The sequence below is a fragment of the Apostichopus japonicus genome, chromosome 3 (genome assembly GCF_037975245.1).
Source record: "Apostichopus japonicus isolate 1M-3 chromosome 3, ASM3797524v1, whole genome shotgun sequence".
In the NCBI taxonomy this organism is placed as follows: Eukaryota; Metazoa; Echinodermata; class Holothuroidea; order Aspidochirotida; family Stichopodidae; genus Apostichopus; species Apostichopus japonicus.
Genome location: NC_092563.1, coordinates 14,781,475 through 14,800,161, shown reverse-complemented (window position 1 = coordinate 14,800,161; position 18,687 = coordinate 14,781,475). Strand labels below are relative to the sequence as shown.

Here is an 18,687-nt window from a genome sequence, read left to right as displayed (position 1 = left end):
GCTCCGCGCCAACCGATGGTGGCGCTTCGCCTTATAGTTACTACCGTCATTTTAATTTTGATGAGAGTGTACACGGAACCCGACTTATCTACACGGCGAGGAAGTGTTATTTCTGCTGGTAAGTGTTATATGCTGGCCTGTTTTTTCGCAAAGTAGTTCCCGGCCAACAAATGATGGGGTCCTGCTTTGATGTCAAACTGTCTGCAACGTTATAATCTATTATGTTTTCTACTGCCCACTCATGCACAGATGCTAGACAACGTTTAGAAAGTGAACACCCCTGATTTATACCCCCCCCCCCAACAAAGTTGTGAATCCCTCTAGGCCCCCTCCAGACACACCTACACTCAGTTGGAAAAATCTATTCAGTTGGAATTTTGGAGTTTCTTCACCCCCTAATCATCTGATCCTAGCTACGTCCCTGATCGGTTGTCCACAGATGATTGTGCAACATTATGGGTAGGTTTTGAAGTAAATATAACGAGAAATGTGAACTTAAATACTCTGAACAAATAATAGGCTTAAAACCTTGAATAGTGGAACTGACGGGTATTGTAGGCCGCGACATAGAATCACCTGCAAAAGCAATGATCCACGGGAGATGCGATGAGGTCGAACATGATGTGGGATGGGTGACAATCTTCAAAAAGCTTATGGATGAAAACAAAACTATTGTGAAATACTTGGTTCTCAGGCCAAAGTGTACATCGGGTTGGTCATTCACATGCTCTGGAAGTGCCAATTCCGGTGATCTGGGGGGTATCAAAACCAAAATTTTCTCGTTCGCTCCGCGCCAACTGATGGTGGCGCTCCGCCTAAATGTGCGCCACCAAGTTTAGAAAATCCTGGATACACACCTGATCAAACCCCTTCCTTGGCAAAATTCTGGATCCGCCCCTGATATAGTCATGCATCGGATATTAGGTCGGATATTATCGGTGGGGGAGGGGGCTTGGGGCAGCAGCCCCAATCCCCCTCCCCCACCTCCTACGCCTATGGATATCATTGGAGCGTAAGTTCATGGAACATACTTTTGAAAGAAAATATCCCTTTCCTACGCGTTGTGATTTATCAGGTAGCATACCTCTATTGACTTACATACTAAATCATAAAAGTAATGTGGTCTCTAAGTCTAGATAGAGGTTCTCACTAGCTAAACGCTACCCATCACTGGATAGCTGACAAGTTGGCCTTACATGGCACTATCAATTGTCAATCAATCAATGACCATGTAGTTTTTTTTTTTTTGCTTTCAGAGCCTGGAGTTTTCGTCACTTGTAAACAAACCTCTTCACTCAGTAGTAAACTATTTTCGTAGGCTGCTCCTAGGAGGCGAAAGGGGTCTATTTGACCCAATGTTTGCACCACGTGTACTTACATTCATGTTCTTCGACATGAATGCCTAATATAACATATCAAAACAATCCTTCTGCATTTTTGGCACTTTTCCTGAAGGAGAATATCCAGGCGGATTGACATAGAGTAGACTCTAATAGGAGTATGCCACCATCAAAGATATTGTAAGCATTTCGTACATGAGAGTTAAGTTATCCATTGTGCTATTGTGAAGATAATTAGTTGGAGATGAGATTTCGTTGAAAGCAGTGCAAATTATTGCAGTTTAAAGATGTTGTCTAAACCCCCCACAGTCATAATTGCAAGGACACTGGGAAACAGAACCCCTAATGATATTTAAGTGGAGTTTTCGTGTTCACTCTCAGCAAAATTGAAATGACTGGAATGGTAAAATTTGCAAGTTTGTTGATGCTTAGGCGATTAGCGATGGCCGTCCTAGTGGAAAGGTCTAAGGGGAGGGTGTGTCCCTGGGTCAAATCACTCAAATTACAATCTTCAACTCGATCCAGAGTAGATCTATACAGGCTCTGTGTGGATCCTGCGAACTAGGAGGGCAGTGCGTACAAAAGAAGGTTTTTTTTAATTCAGGTAACTCAAGGGGGATTTAACCCCCCCCCCCCCCCGGATCCACACCTCCACACGCGAAAATTTTGGTTATATTTTCGGGCAAAAGATACGGCTCTGTCGGGCAAGTCGTTACAGCCCAATCCCCCCCCCCCCCCCCAAGCAAATTGGGTTCCTGCGCCTATGATGATATTGATGACTTTGAGGCAAGCAGATCAGTAGCGTATAGCAGCTTTGTCTAAGGTTGTTTAATGGGTAGGATAGTAGTGGGTATACCGTAATACTGTTTTATTAAAAGTGTATTTTCTTTAACCCGATTAATTTATGACAACTTTTATATTATGTTCGATCTGAGCATTGTATAGTTGAACTAGTAGGTTCTTTTACAAAAAAAAAAAAGATTCTTTACTCAAGACAACTTGATACAACATATTGTAATATTATAACGAGCCCACGACTTCGGCATGTAATGTTATAAAGGGACTCGCGAGAGAGATGTACTGGGGTTATCTTGATGCCGTATTTTACGCTTCTTCAGGAGACGTCTCGAACGGGCGATAGAGAAAAACACTGACAGTTCTCACAAAAACAAGTTGACAAGATAGGATTTGATTAGTGATTCGGTATAATTTCTTTTCTGTCGATTCTCTTCTCTAATTAAATAAAATGATTAGTTTGCCGGCAAAATAAGAACAAAAGTACAATGATCTGACTTCGTCAATTACGCAACTCGAAGTCACGAACTTGAGGGACCATGCCGCTTTTATAAAACACTCCACCGAAAATCCCACTGCGCATAGTCAGAAGGCAGCTGATAACCTGCCCATCCTGCATTAACTAACGATATAAAAATCAGTGCATAAAGCACTGATTTGCCCTGATTGGTTGGGAGTTTGGAAGTCCACCCTTTTTATGGAAATTACCCAATACCACGTGAGAAGAGCCTTCTCGAAAGTTCCACAGATACATCGGAACTATTTGGGGGAAAAGGCCCTGTAACATGATTCAATAAGATAGTTAAAACTTCTCATGGGCAAACTGAATCCTCGACCCAGATAAATATTTTAAAGGGCCTGTACGGTCTCTCGATGGAGTGTTCCAGGAACCTCAAAGAGGGCAGTATTACTATTTCATAACCAGATATTATTGTCGAATACATTACAATGTTATTAACAATTATCTGAATTATCCCAAAAGATGCTAATTCATTAATGATCAATATTGTCCAAATTCAACCATTAGACATAAAAAAAATCTCAAATATAATTGAAGAAAACAATAGAGAAAAAATACTGCCACCTTAAAATCATTTCTTTATTTCGAGACATTGAAGTTATAAACAAACCTTTACCAAATATCTTGATTATTGAACAGAACATAGCATGAACTAGTACAATTTCTTCTACGAGATATTACTTACACCAAATCTCACCAACAAAAAGAGATAAAGACAATGCCAAGATATTGAAAGTTATATTTGGCCCTTATTTTATGGAAATGATTAATTATTCAAAACTTGGAATTTTCAAAAACTATATTGTTGAGAGAAGGATCTTCTCAGTTGGTTAGTTACCGAATCCATCGCCTCTAAGCTATTACCATTTCGAATCGTCCATTACTTTTTGAGGAACAGTGGAGCAAGGTGTCCGACTGGAATTTTTTTATCTTTTTCAATGCAGAGGATCAAACAGATTTCCTCGGCTAGTCCTTCCTTTGGTTTGGAACGCTGACAAGAAGAGAAATCGTAGAGTTTAACGAATCTAGCGAGTACCTTTAACGAGTCCGTTTAAACGAGTTCCCGCTCAACGGGTACCTTAAAAACGATGACATTATACATATGATGAGCATGTGAGTGTTACAAATGTTGCCTTCAACAAACGAGTAACATGAAATGAGTACCTATATGCAGACTTACGAGTGTATTTAAACGAGTACCATTGACGAGTATTACATACGAGTATAAAGTTAGTACGGTGTGGTACCTTAAATAAGAATCTTGAACTTTTCCCATAGATGCATAAGTACCCTAAATAGAACCATAAGTAATACATATAGGCCTACACGGTCACGGGACTTGGAGGTCCAAGTAAATAGTTATAACATAGAGAAGCAGTGGAGGTGACAGGACGGGGTGTCCTCCTCTTCAAATGTGCAGATCATTTATTACTCATCCCTACTTCACATGATGCCCACATAAGATTGCATGAGGTCCAATACATTCCCCCCACAACCAAAACCGTCATTCACAACCACCACCCCCCCGCCCTCCTCCTCCACCCACAGCCATTTCCTATTACTCTTACCGAGTCGCCAAGTTTCCACAAATCATGCAAAAATGCATCGAATTCTACTTTCTCGAGATATCCGCTTTTGTCCTAGAAAGAGAAAGAGTAAGAACACCAAAGATACTAGTAAAAGGAAATTTTGCAAATTAATATGATAGTACTGTAAGGCCCTAATGACAGTGGGTCAGAACGGACTTCGAACCAAATCCCTACGGTAGTATTGTCATGTTTGATCCGGGTCAAACAGGGTATAGACCAAGACTGACCATAAACGAAACTAGAGTTTGGTGCCGAAGTTTAAGAAGGCTGACACTGCCCGATCACAATCAATTGCAGTTATGAATCGACTTGGCTTCGCCATCCTTCCTTGTCAAGACACATTTTCTTTTCTTCTTCAAATTTTATGATCAGACATATCCAAGCCCAGACGAAAAAAATTGCATAATTCATTATGTATTTTTGAATATTTCAAAGCTTTCATGATTATTCATGTACACGATATCAAATATATGTGACGTGTCTGTTTAAAAATGGATCAAAAAGTTAATATAAAATACTAAATCAACATCAGAATATCACTTTTAATTGGAAAGTCCGTAAACAACAATCGTTCCATATCAACATACATACGCTACAACGATAAATCAAACTACTGTGGCTAGTTCTGTGCGAAATTCTATATTAACAAAGACATGTATGATAGAGATGTACACATACGTGATCGTAGTGCGCCACAATTGCATCAAATTGTTCCTTGGTCATTGTGTTCTGAAACTGGGAAATGTATCAGTGAGAATTTATCAAATGAGCATATTTAAATCATCGTTGATGGTTGTTTTGAAGATATGGCATAAGTCTTTCTAAATATGATGATACTAAGAATCCATCCAAACATACATCCCATCCCATCCCATATATATCCCATATATATATCCCATATATATATCCCATATATATATATATATATATATATATATATATATATATATATATATATATATATATGTATATATATATATATATATATATATGAATGAAATGAAATGAATGAAAACCTACTTAGAATATATCTTTGCTTTACGGAATGCCCTTTAAATTCTTCCAGCTAAAACGGAGAGCTGCCATGAACCCTCATCTCTTTGTCACATGTCATTGAATATACCGGCTACGATTATCCACTTTCAACGGCTTTAAATATATATTAATGTTATATCAGTGTAAGCTAACTACACTATACCCAAGTAGGTCAAAAAGTAAAAGGTTGGGGACCCCTTGTACTTTGAAGTTGCCTTGCGCCACTTAAGTACAGAAACTTTGTTCTCAACAGGGTGCTAAAGTTTGACTATACCACAAACCACTGATAACAAGATTTCTGCCCTCACTCGTACGAGTCAGTGATGTCACAGTTACCTTCTACAGTAGTAAGGCTGGATCATGAACGCACACCCGCCCCCTTCCCCCCTCACCCATTTCAAGACAGTTATATATGTTTTTCGTTATCGCAACAGTGTTGTGTGTTTTGCGTCTAACTTGGAGCATCCGTAAGTCACGGTAAAAGAGCACATATTGCTTCTGAATTATTTGCCACGCTAGATCCGGACTGGGCCGGTGTCCTTCTAACTTAACACAGCCCCCCCCCCCCGTCCCTCGGTCGTTCCATTCGATACCCTTGACGAAGAAATACATCGTTCTATCAAACAGATATTTTACTAACCTCGAACTTCTTCAGAAAATTATCTTCTACTGGCAATATACTGTTGAACGTAAGAAAAAGACAGCATTATAAAAAGTGAATCAGTTTGACACAAAGCAAAGTATAGCCTTGTCAGTCTGAAGATAGTATAGGAGGTAGGGGTAAGGGGTAAGAGGTAAGGGGTAAGAGGTAAGGGGTAAGGGTGAGGCGGGGAGGTGATCTGAGGGACGATGGGATCATGTTAGTTCCCTAAAACCTATGCATATGTTTTGTTTTGTTTTTCAAAAGTGAAGTTGACTTACTTTTCAAGTTCACTCATTGATATTCGGCCGTCTTTGTCAACATCAATCGATTCTAGCTGTTGAAATTAGAGAACACCGAAATAAAAAAATATATATAGTGATATCTGGTGTAGGAAATTGTACATGTAATGATAATAATTATAATAATAATAATAATAACCACAACTATATTAACAACAATAACAACAACAATAATAATAATAATAATAACAACAATAATAACAATAATGACAATAATAACAAAAACAGTAATAATAACAACAATCATCCATTATAACACCAACAATAACAATAATAACAACAATACCAATCATAACAACAATAATAATAATAACAATAAAAATAATTACAATAATTACAATAATATTAAACAACAATAACAATACCGACAACAATAATAATAACAGTAAAAATAATAACAATAATAACAACAATATTAACAATAATATTAACAATAATAACCATAATATTAACAGTAATATTAACAATAATATTAACAACAATTACAATAATAATAATAATTTCGTGCAGTAGAAAGATGTTAAGCGGGTGGGTTCGCCTTGCTGGTATACCCGAAAAGTACGTGTAAGCTACAAATATCGAAGTTAATCTTAAGACATAGTGTACAAATATCATTCCAAAAATCATGAAAATAAGTGCATTCCCTAGAATAAATAGTCAATGGTTTCACTTTACAACAACTACACAAATGGAGAGTTACTAATGTTTATCTTGTGCAGATAAGAAGCGTCAACACTAAGGATTCTGTGTAGTTAACCAATTTGGAAATACTGGATATTTGTTTCTTTGACTGCACAAAATGGGAGAAGAAAGACTATTTCCAATCTGTGGGTATATGTGCGTTCTCATGCTCCCACTTACAGACTTAGGCATTGTGGAAGTACACTGTTAAAATAAAATAATAATAATAACTAGTCTTATATAGCGCAGGCTCCAACAAAAGTTGTTCAATGCGCTTTACGGGTGCTAAATGTGCAAAAACTAATTGAGTTTAGAGAAAAGGAAAGTTTTAAGACAGCGCTTGCATTGAAAAATAGAATCTAAAAACCTAATTTTAACCCGGGAGGGAGTTCCATATTCAAAAGTGACCTATAAATATGACATGATGGCTTGCAAGAGCAGAACATGTTATTAAAAGCTTTATGTTAACATTAAGTGGCTTGAAATGGTAATCAATGATCCTTCCAGGGCTTTAGAACTGCGATCTTTGTGATGTGTACGAACAGGGTTTTAGGAAGCTTCCAAAAAGTGCACTGAGGGGCACAACATCAGAGGAGCACTTTCTCATTCCACAACCACCACTGGTTATGCTATAAACCGATACACACCGGCCATATCACTTAAATTTATATATGATGTGTTAGTATGCTATCAATACTATAATGGTGCGCTGCAACATTGATTTTTTATTTATTTTGATTGTTTATTGTTAACCGTGCTACAAAAAAAAAATATAAAAAATATAGCATGTACAGACTAAAAAGAAATAATTTAAAATGAAATATTAAAATTAACAAAGGCTTAAGATATCCAAAAGACAGTTCTTCATCAAAGGGACACATTTTATTTGCCAGTCTACAGGGTATATTTGCTATTTTAGAAAAAGTGGGGGGGGGGGAGAGCACGTGCCCCTAGTGTCCCCCCGGCTCCTATCCCCTGCGTACAATAGCACAGCGTAGACTATGTTTTCATTGTCCTAGTTTTGTAACCCTTAAATAGTATACAGTGTACCTAAGTACGTATAGTTCATTATTCTCCACGGTTAAAGCAATTGCTTTCCCTCTGTAGATTGAGATTTTCATCCTTGATTTACAAGCGTTCTTGCGATTTGAAGTGTGCTTCTTTACAGTCGGCCTGCGTATGCATAATCGACTGTCCTTTCTGTTCATAACAGCTTAAATATATATTGATATATTTCTTCATGTAACAACAGCAATTGCCATGCTTGATACTTCAGTGTTACTATATATGTATAATAATAATAATAATAATAATAATAATAATAATAATAATAATAATAATAATAATAATAATAATAATAATAATAATAATAATAATAATAATAATAATAATAATAATAATAATAATAATAATAATAATAATAATAATAATAATAATAATAATAATAATAATAATAATATTGATAATAAAGGATACTCTGATATCTTCGAATGAGCTATTGTACAATAATGTGCGTTATGTAAATGTATATAATATGGCCAACTATGGCCATGCATCAATATAGTAATAATACTAATAAAACAATACATTTATTAGAGTCGTCTCACAGCTGCACCAAATATATCAACACAAAATATATTTTCAAAAAACGAATACATTTCATGTATAGTCCATAAATTGAGTCACATCAGATGATTTTGAAATCTAAACTTTATATCAATCAAAATATACCAAATTTTTTGGAAAATAAACGGTTTTGATAAAAGAAATTGTATTATCAGTTTCAATCATACCATTATAGTTTTATAGTCCTCCAACTGTTGCATATCGGGACTGCTACCGCTTTGTTCAAAAAGATCCCCAAACAGTCCCTGTGAGATAATTTTAGAAATCAGTATGTAAATAAATCATGAAAAATTGATTTGTTGCCATGGACAGAAGGACGGATGTATGGCGTTTTGTACTTGTGGCGAGACTTGCAGCTTAATCGTGGCCTTCTTGTTCTGTTTTGGACCACTGGAATGGTGTTTGGCCGGTCTGGTCTGGTGTCCATGGCTTGGTTTGTTCGGCATCCGCATATAGGGTGGGAGGCCCCCGATCAAATCCTTCGGAGGATTGGTGCGGGAGGCCCCCTTTTAATTCCCTTGGAGGATTAAGGCGTGAGGCCCCCGATCAAATGCTTATAGAATATATTCTATATATCCTTATAGAAATTTGTATTCAGTTCCTACGTTCCGATATTTCAGTTACGAATATTAGAAGTTTGACACGTGTTGTGCTAAAGGTGATTTTTGAAAACAAAGGGAATGGCACTGAGGTCGATAAAACCGACTCCAATGTAGGGTGGTATGGGGCCGGATTCTCAAGATTTTTTTTAAAAAACATTTTAGACGTGAAATAATACATTCCCATACACGGTTAGGCTATAAATTATAGTTGTATAAATAAGTTAACAAGCAATTTTGTGCTGGTAACTTAGTTCTTCCATGGATGTACACCACCTCACCACCCCCCCGGGATCGGGGGATGATCTAATTGGATGCTGTATTCTTACCACTAGTTCCTTCTGATCGATAAAGCCACTTTTGTCATGGTCGTAGCGATTCCATATCTGGAAAAGATCATGAAAATATAACTCTATATTCATAGTAGTATTATAATAATGTAAGAAAGATATGATGATCAATTATCAAGGAAGAAGGAAGCTGAATCAGTGGGTTGGGGAGGGATGGGGGGGGGGGGGCTCAAAGGGTATATGGTCATTTGAGAGGGCAAACAATAGTAATGGATGCTCAGTACATTCCGATGCAACAAATTGTAGTATTTATTCGGACTCTCTGTTTTTTGTTCCTTGAATGGTACCGTTCTGTTACAGAATGAATTTTTTAACAACAGGGTACTTTGAAATGACAATTTTATTCATTTCATTTCATTTTACAACAAAAAGGGTAATTTGTAAATAACAAACGCGCTTTATTCAATTTTTAAAAGTGGAAAATGATTTCTTCTCTTTTTAAAAAAGGGGCACTTCTCAAGTTGTGAAAAGGACACGTTTTCCCAGAACTGGATGGGGACGATTGCCCACTCTCTCCCCCCCCCCCCCACAAGCCTTGGGTCCGACGCCCCTGTCACCTATGGGCTGATTTATTGCACCCTGACGGTGATGTTCACATTAAAACTTCAGACTGGTAATGCAACACCTATAATTATGAGATTTGTAGAAGTGGTTTTATAAAGCTGCTAATGCCATACCCATTTAATGGCCATCGGTATTGACCTCAAGTATGCTAAAATGTCAAAAAATGGTTGCTCAATGCTCATGCTCTATGAAGCATTATTCTACCTATAAGAAGGTATGTTTGTCTTAGTGAGACATTGAACTCTCTAATTTAACACACATCAATGTCTAGGATGGATCAATTTTGGAGCGGATTCAAAACCACCCGGGAATTACTTCATATTACTTCATTACTGCATATAAATTTACATTATACAAACAAAGTTATGAAACAAAGTTAATTTAAGTATTTTTCTAAGTTAGTCTTAAGAAATGCGTACCACTCCCCCCCCCCCCCTCCTCCAGGGTCCGCACCTGTACATGAGTACATGGTTTTTTTTAACCTCCTCCCCCAAACACTTCGCTTTCCTTAGAATATTAGCAGTAGTCTAAAGATATTTCGAGACAAGGTTAAACAGATATCCGATCCGAGAAATCAGGATACAAAGACCAAGGGTGTGGTTATGGTTAAATCATTTGATTAAGTTTCTCGCAACTATACACCTTTAAAATTAAACAGTTAGACCATTTAAAGTCTGCACAATAATTGCTGGGGAGGGTAGCATGTGTTGTGGGTGAGAGTAAAATGGGGGCATAATTTTGTAGTTTCATTCGTTTGATCATCCGAACCCATTGTGTTCTACAGACCCTTACAACGTCAATATGCATGCATGAATATGCATTCACACTAATGAGAGTTTATTTATACCTTCATGACGTCCACACTTTTAAGATAGTCCAAATGTTGGTACTTCAAAAGTATGTTTTCTTTTGGCACCAGGATGCTGGCCAGCTAAAATAAGAACAAATATTAGGAATTTAGAATGCATTATATTACACTGATGACTGCATTAGTAAAACAAGCAAACAACAAAACGTGTAGATATAAAGGGTTATCTTCAATATCTGGTATGCAGTGTCAAAGGTCATTTGCGAATTAACACCCCCTCAGTCATCTCAATTTCAGTCATAGTCCAGGTCATCCCCAGTATAGGTGAGACTCGACTCTTGTAGTTCTGAGTTCGGTTCTGTACATAAACCGCAATAGCACTCCTGCTCAAATTATACCAAGCGCCATGCATGACACACTATATGTATAACACCTAAGGGTGATACAAGCAACTTTCTGATATTTTCTATCCTTGTCCCCATATTTTTGCATTAGGTTATAGAAGCAGTGTTGTTCATATTGCAAAAGATACTGATAAATTTCTTATTTTCACTTATCCAGTGTCCCTTTGAGGAGTGCTTAAATTACCGAACAAAACAAGTAACAACGACATATTTTATGATCTACAAAAGCCTTCGCTTTCCTGCAATTTATTAGGAGTAGTGTTAAGATATTTCAAGACAGGGTAAAAAGAAATCCGAAGAAACAGGAAACAAAGCCCCGAAGGGCGTGGTCATCGTAAAACCACGTGACCCCGTTAGACCCGTTACAGTCTGTACAATAATTCCTGGCGAGGGTAGCAGGTGTTTCGGTACGGTAATCAGGGGCGCACATTTGGAAGTGCTTCAAGGGGAGAGGATTTTCATTCGTTTGATTATCCGACCCCCCCCCCCTCCTGTGTTCTACTTACAAGCCCTTACAACATGCATATGCATACATGAATATGCATACAAACTATGGTGTATCACAGCATTTACAGTTTGACCAGTTACTACTTTTACTCACCTCTGCTGGTTCCAGTTTCCCATCAGAATTTGTGTCTGCCTTAGCCATAATCTCGTCTTTCATTTTTTTCATTTCGTCCGCTGAGGGACCAGATTTCTGCCGTTACAAAAAAAAAACAAGGCAAAGAACTTAAAACCAACCAAATATGTACGATTATCAAAGATCATTTTCGGTATCAGGTAATTGATGTTTTGATAGAATATTGAGTATACCTTTTATGGAAATCGAAAGTTACTTTTTTTGGTGGGTAGATCGTTAATGCAGAGGTGGATCTGTTTTATAGAACAACGTCCCTAGGAGATGGGGTCTATTTATGTCTATTTAAGGATTCTTAGATACACAATGGTGCAATATTTGCAACCATATCAAGTTTTTTAACATTTGACGCAGATAGTATGAATGTCTTCCGCAACACGAAACACCACTTAGTACCCATGAATATTTAGACCTATCCGAGAACCGGTAGGTGTCAGTGGTATTAAAGAGATAGTCAAGAGGCTGATATTGATTGCTTACAAGCAAACTGCTGGAAATCATCCTCATATTCAGGTCAAAACCACAATTTCAAAGCATTTTGGATGGCGCAGATATGATTTTTTGCGAAGGCATCTGGCAACAGCATGGTGAACTAGATTTTGTTTTGCTTTATAATATTTCATTAATTTGTTCATAAAATTAATAAAATTTCAACCAAAGAGGTTGCATTTGATAAAACACAGATGACATAAACGTTTAAAGGCAAATATGCCGACTTTATGATATTTCACGGGGATAAATCAACACGAAGTTTATAATAAGAAAGTTGAAATTTGGAAGTGCATCGGCCACGAAGACGCAGCAAACATACCACCTACAGTGATGCAAGAATCGGAGAGTTTGGCTTGTCAGAATAGGTTACATTTCAATCAACCATATTTTAGGAACAAGATATTGCCATGAGGTTTTCGTTTTAACAGTGGAATATATTTCCCTACGATAATTGTTACCCTGACTGCCACAAGAATATACCTTTAACCAGAAACATTATTATTGCAATTATTACAAGAAGTTAAAATAAGACTTTTGGGCATAAAATTATAATTGGTATTTGTTATTTGAAATTTGCATATATTACCAGCACTTAATTTGCTTAGATTATGAAAAGATCAAAAATTCTGCCTTAAGTTATCCACTAAATTATATATTCATCGGGTGCCTAATTGACCGTCAGCTAATTGCTATATATATATATATATTAATATATAAATATATATTAATATATAAATATATATTAATATATATTAATATATAAATATATATGTATATATATATATATTAATATATAAATATATATATATATATATATATATATATATATATATATGAAAATATCAAAAATTCTGCAATAAGTTATCCACTAAATTATATATTCATCGGGTGCCTAATTGACCGTCAGCTAACTGCTATATATATATATATATATATATATATATTAATATATAAATATATATTAATATATATATATATATATATATATATATATATATATATATATATATATATATATATTTATATATATCGCTGTACGTTGAGTAGAATCTCATCAATTCAGTGAATATCGTGAGAGGTTAAGTTATGGCTATCAAAGTCAATCAACATCTAGGTACACCATATTGCTTAATATGCATCGTAAGTACACGACAGTTACACTGTACTCGGTAATTGCATGGAAGGAGTACCGCAGGTACACCATATGTACAATGTACACCTTAAATATCATATTTACCATAGACTCCGCCAAGTCTTTGAAGAGCATGTCCAGTTCTCCAGAGTCTATGTATCCATTACCTGAATAAAAAATACACAAGAAGAGGTGCAAATTTTGCATAGAAAAGTGTAGAACTTCGTAAACTAAATAGATTGAGAAAACAAATTAGAACTTGGAACAGAATAAGTCTAACGTGTTGATTGCATTCTGGAAGATAATAATTGATAATAATAATGAGATAAACGTAACACCTCCACTCTTGCACTCTCCCTCCCTCCCTCCATCTCTCTCCCTGTACGAACGTTCCCAGAAATGGCCACAAGCAACAACTGCTGCCATCTGAAACATGTAGGAATAACTTCATTACAAATGCACACCACCCCCCCCCCCCCAATTCTTACACCCTTCTCCCTACCATCACAAACAATAAGGTCCCCGGTTCGGTCACTCCAAGATTAATGTATTTCGTCCAGTTACAGAGTTGTTGAAAATTGACAATTCATAATCATGGACATTAAATATGAATGTAAGAGACTGTCTTCGGTCAGCTTGCGGCTTTGGTAAGCCAATGAGGCTTCTTCGCGAGTTCCTGCTTGCAGGAGGATCTAAAATACATACATACATACACACACACATACAATTATGTGCAAAGTGACGTCACCAATAAGTCCTCTAGCGCGAGCTTACTCACGAGGACGTCATTGGACTTTAAAGGCATTGAAGACTCGCCCCAAACCGCCTACGGCCATCTGAAAAAGTTAACTTTCTGTTGCTTGAAAGTGACGTTTTGTTCGTGTCGCTACAGAATGCAGACAGTACAGTAATCAAACGTGATACGTTGTTATCTTTAGCTGGACCTGGGATGTCCATCGCTGTATTGTTTGTACACTGTGCTGTGGTTATTGACCGCAGCTGTATGTACTGACTGTACACTAGTGTCTAATTACCGACGGTAGCAAGCTGTGTGTATTTTTCTGGGATCGATGGTGGTGTCTAACACTTCTGTTACACCTCATTCGAAACTAGGTCAGATTACCGGCATTAGACGTTTCTTTTTGCGCGAGTCTTGACACCCTTTAAGTCGGTTCTTGCATTCAATTCTAAACAGATATTTAGGCTGCTTGTGACAATATAGTTTCAGCACGTAAGGTAGCGGTTTCAATACGGCAGTCATACATCATTGAACACAGTTGCAGTTCATTTCCTTAAAAGATCCATGGCTTTATTAAGAAAACCAAACATGTCAATATAAGGAGAGAATACTCAAACGCTGTGCCAAACAATGTTGTGTAATGTGGTTGAGGGGGCTGGTATAGTACAACACAGGGGTGGATCCAGGATTTTGAGAAAGGGGGGGCCGACATCCCGATGGTAGCACTTTAGTGATCTGCGTCCTGGGGGAGGGGTCTAGGGGGAGGGGCCCCCTCCCCCTTGGAAATTTTTAGTTTTGAAACGTCCTTAGATGCAATCTGGTGTATATTTTAAGTCAAATTTGATTTGCCGACGGATCTGGAAGTGGTGACTGAAATGGGGAGGGGTCTAAGGGGAGGGGGTGGGGCCCCCTCCCCTTTGGAAAATTTTTAGTTTTGAAACGTCCTTTGATGCAATCTGGTGCATATTTTAAGTCAAATTTGATTTGCCGACGGATCTGGAAGTGGTGACTGAAATGGGGGAGGGGTCTAAGGGGAGGGGGTGTCCCCCTCCCCTTTGGAAAATTTTTAGTTTTGAAACGTCCTTAGATGCAATCTGGTGCATATTTTAAGTCAAATTTGGCACCGTAGAATTTCCATTTCGATATTATTTTTATGGCAGTCGGCAGAAGAAGAATTAATTGGGACCAATTATCGAACTGTGTTTTCTCTTTCACCGATCGTTGAAATAGTGAAACTTCGTGATGAAAATGTTCAGAAAACTTTCCGGTAATGAGAAATAACAACATTCATTGATATACAAGCGAGAAACGTTAAAAATTGTGTACAATTCGTGAGCCGTGTCCTTAAGTTTTCCACGGAGAACGAATGACATCTGCGATGACGTCATTCTGAACAGAGGATAATAACAACACGTTATCACACGATAGCACGACTCATGGGCTACGGCCTATACGGAAGCCTTTAATTCCATTCTTTCACTGAGTTGCCGGCGATTCTGGCACTCGTCTAGCTGAGCCTGGCTACAGTAGCTATACTGACGGCCGTGACATGATCAGTTATTTGCCGAGAGGTTTTTAACTTGCAGGCGTCGGGTGATTGGATTGGTGAATGAGTTTATCAGATGAAGAACTGGAAAATCGAAATAACCGATAAAGAAGCTCCCGTTCTCCTTTTCTCTATTCAGCTTTCCTTCTTTCTTCCCCTTCCGCTCTCTTCACCTTTTCTCCTTTTGCCGACAGACCCAAAATTTGCCGACAGCGACCAAATTATTAAATATAATATAATAAATCAAAAAATAAAACCAAAATCTCAAAGGTTTACTTGTTAACTCAAGGTTTCATACTAACGAAGAATCAGCTGACTCTCAAGGTTCACACGAAGCTCTTTTAGATGCTCTTATAGCTGCATTATGAGCCCATAAAAACTCGTGCACAGAAAATAGATGCATTTTGAGAACGAGACGCCCAGGCCGAATATAAAATATACAAAGGCTACTACTGATGAAGCTCCTATAAAGTTTGAGAGCAGAAACCGGTCTAGTTGGTCATAAGAACATACACTAGTCTCTCCTACTATTAACAGTACACTCAGTTCACCTAATAGGTGCAATTATGCTTCACCACGAGGAGCATGCTATAAGTTCATGTTCCTTGGGCCCTCCCTTAAAAATACTTCAGGTTCTTGGCGACTACGTTGCGTTAGATAGTGTAAAACCGCCTACACCCCGTTTCATTCAGATAATTATGATATACTTGCTAACTGTGCATTGATTTTCCCTGACAGTAATAGTCAGCACTATAGTACTGAGCCGTATCTAATTAATACGTGATGTCGCGTAGGCCTGGTAATTGCTTTAGTTTCAAATTTGGAATAAGAACGATCGCGTTTCAGGGAAGAGCAGCTGGATATATATTAGGCTTTTCTTTCACCAAGTTATGCCTATTAGGAATTTGAAGTACTCCCACATAAAAAAACGCAACTGATTTCCAAAAAGGGGGGGCCGGGGCCGGGTCGGCCCCCCCCCCCTGGATCCGCCCCTGCAACAACCTTACGACAGCTTGAATTGAAATTATTGATAGTATTAGGAAAGCCCACGTTTTCAGCAAGGAAATAGCTGCGACAACCCCGTGTTACAGGTCAACGAGCCTATAGTGCTAGTACATACCGACACCACACCTCTATATTGACGTCGGAATTATAGCGCGAATGTAGTTAAGAATACGTGCAATGCAATAAATTTGGGGTTACATTCCACTGAAAAGTGTTATACAGCTCACCAGTTTTGGGCATATCGATGGGTTTTAATGGCACCCCTGTTCTCGCGTAACGTAACGTGGTACGGATTTTTTACTTTGCATTGGTCATGTTTCCATTCCTGATTTTCGTGTTTGTGTATGTCTGTGTCTGTGTGTGTGTACGTTGCAGTTACTGTATATTCAATACTGTACATATCCTCTTTTATATTTCAAGTGTTGATGTCTGTGCTTTAAGTAAAAGCCTTTCCTAAAACCTTTTTTCTTCACTTATAGTAAGTTGATATGACAGAATTTACCTTCTTCTCGAGATCAAAACATTCTTGCTGCCTGTCTTTCCTGCTCCTCTGTGAGATTCTGTTAATTTTCTATCGATGGATTTCTCGATGGAAGCTTGGATACATTGATGCAAGTTCGATAATAAATCGATCAATAAATAACCAGTATCGGTAACGTACCCTAAGTGGCAACTTATGATGTAAATCACTTACCATCTGCATCGTACTTCTTAAAGATCTCGTAGAACTCACTCGCAGGAATATCAACTTTGCAAGCACATGACACATCCATCTTCAGGTTGGCTTAAGTAAAGAGTCTTTTCTTGTAATGGGAATTCTTTGATAAAGCTTCGTTATAGATTTGTTGGAAATACTACGTGTTATGCAGATAAACCCTATTGCTTCATCAGAGCGATGTTTGAAATGGATTGTCACACAGTCCCGTTATCAATGGCGTTTTCGATCTGGAAGTATTCTAGTCTCTATTTGTTGAAAATATCACACGATATGCTGAAATAACAATTTCACAGAATAGCTCGATGCTGGATGCAAACGCCACCTCACGCTATTATATATATATACCAGAGCGTTGCACGCATGGTTACACCCACTGCCTAGTGTTAACACGTCTTCATCCAATGAGGTAGTTTAAAATGTTATCTATTGCCTTTTAATTCTAAGCCGAATATAACCTTGATTTGCGTTATAAAGTATTTGTATATATTAGGCGATATATCCAGGGACGATGTTGACTATGAATCGGTAATCTAGGTCAATTGCATTATACTTGTTTTGGCCAAGGGCTGCGGAAGCAATTTTAATCTGGGGGGCACCGACATCAAAGAGCACTTTACAGAAATTCGATTAGACTGATGCAGCCTTATATTTAGTACCCTTTATAACTCTTATTGTATTATCTTATTTGCGTATACACATCACTCCATCAACACCCCCCCCCCCCCCCAAGGAAAATATGCATACTAGCACTGCAATGTGCAAATTGGGAAACAAGGAACAAGTTTTCTTTTGAGACAAAATGAGGGTGAAATCATGCTTGTTGCTAATATAGGAATCTACCGAATTAGAGTTGTATGCACGACCATCTGAGCGGAGCGCCACCATCGGTTGGCGCGGAGCGTAGAAGAAAATTTTTGGTTTTACAAACCCCTCAGATGGCCGGAAACGGCCCTTCCCGAGTGTTCATTCTGGTTCCCTGGCCTCTTGCTAACTTGAGACACCTCAATTTTTATGTAGAAAAAGGGCACATTTTTAACCTGAGGAAAAGTGGGGGGGGGGCACGTGCCCCCTGTGCCCCCCGGTTCCGCCGCCCTTGGTTTTGGCTAAACGAGTCAGAACTTCAAAACACTACCAAATTAAAATATAATCTCTGTTGGTCAGGTTG

General features: G+C 37.9%; 1 protein-coding gene across 1 annotated transcript; it reads right to left on the bottom strand.

The window, feature by feature from the left end:
• Positions 1-2,527: 2,527 nt before the first annotated feature.
• On the bottom strand, positions 2,528-17,901 carry LOC139964371 (calretinin-like). The gene is made up of 11 exons (XM_071965934.1): positions 17,499-17,901; positions 13,620-13,681; positions 11,855-11,950; positions 10,889-10,972; positions 9,457-9,513; positions 8,696-8,773; positions 6,201-6,256; positions 5,920-5,959; positions 4,923-4,979; positions 4,224-4,295; positions 2,528-3,646 (listed from the first exon to the last, which is right to left on the bottom strand). Exons 1-11 carry the CDS (start codon positions 17,575-17,577, stop codon positions 3,536-3,538), a joined length of 792 nt encoding a protein of 263 aa, XP_071822035.1. The 5' UTR covers positions 17,578-17,901; the 3' UTR covers positions 2,528-3,535.
• Positions 17,902-18,687: the final 786 nt, after the last annotated feature.

Bases quoted from the DNA above. Each gene is read 5' to 3' on its own strand.
- LOC139964371 (XM_071965934.1), bottom strand. From the start codon at position 17,577: ATGGATGTGTCATGTGCTTGCAAAGTTGATATTCCTGCGAGTGAGTTC. The intron at 10,973-11,854 runs GTGAGTAAAAGT...TTCTTATTTTAG, and splicing joins GGAAACTGGAACCAGCAGAG to CTGGCCAGCATCCTGGTGCC. The intron at 6,257-8,695 runs GTATGATTGAAA...TAATTTCAACAG, and splicing joins AGGACTATAAAACTATAATG to CTAGAATCGATTGATGTTGA.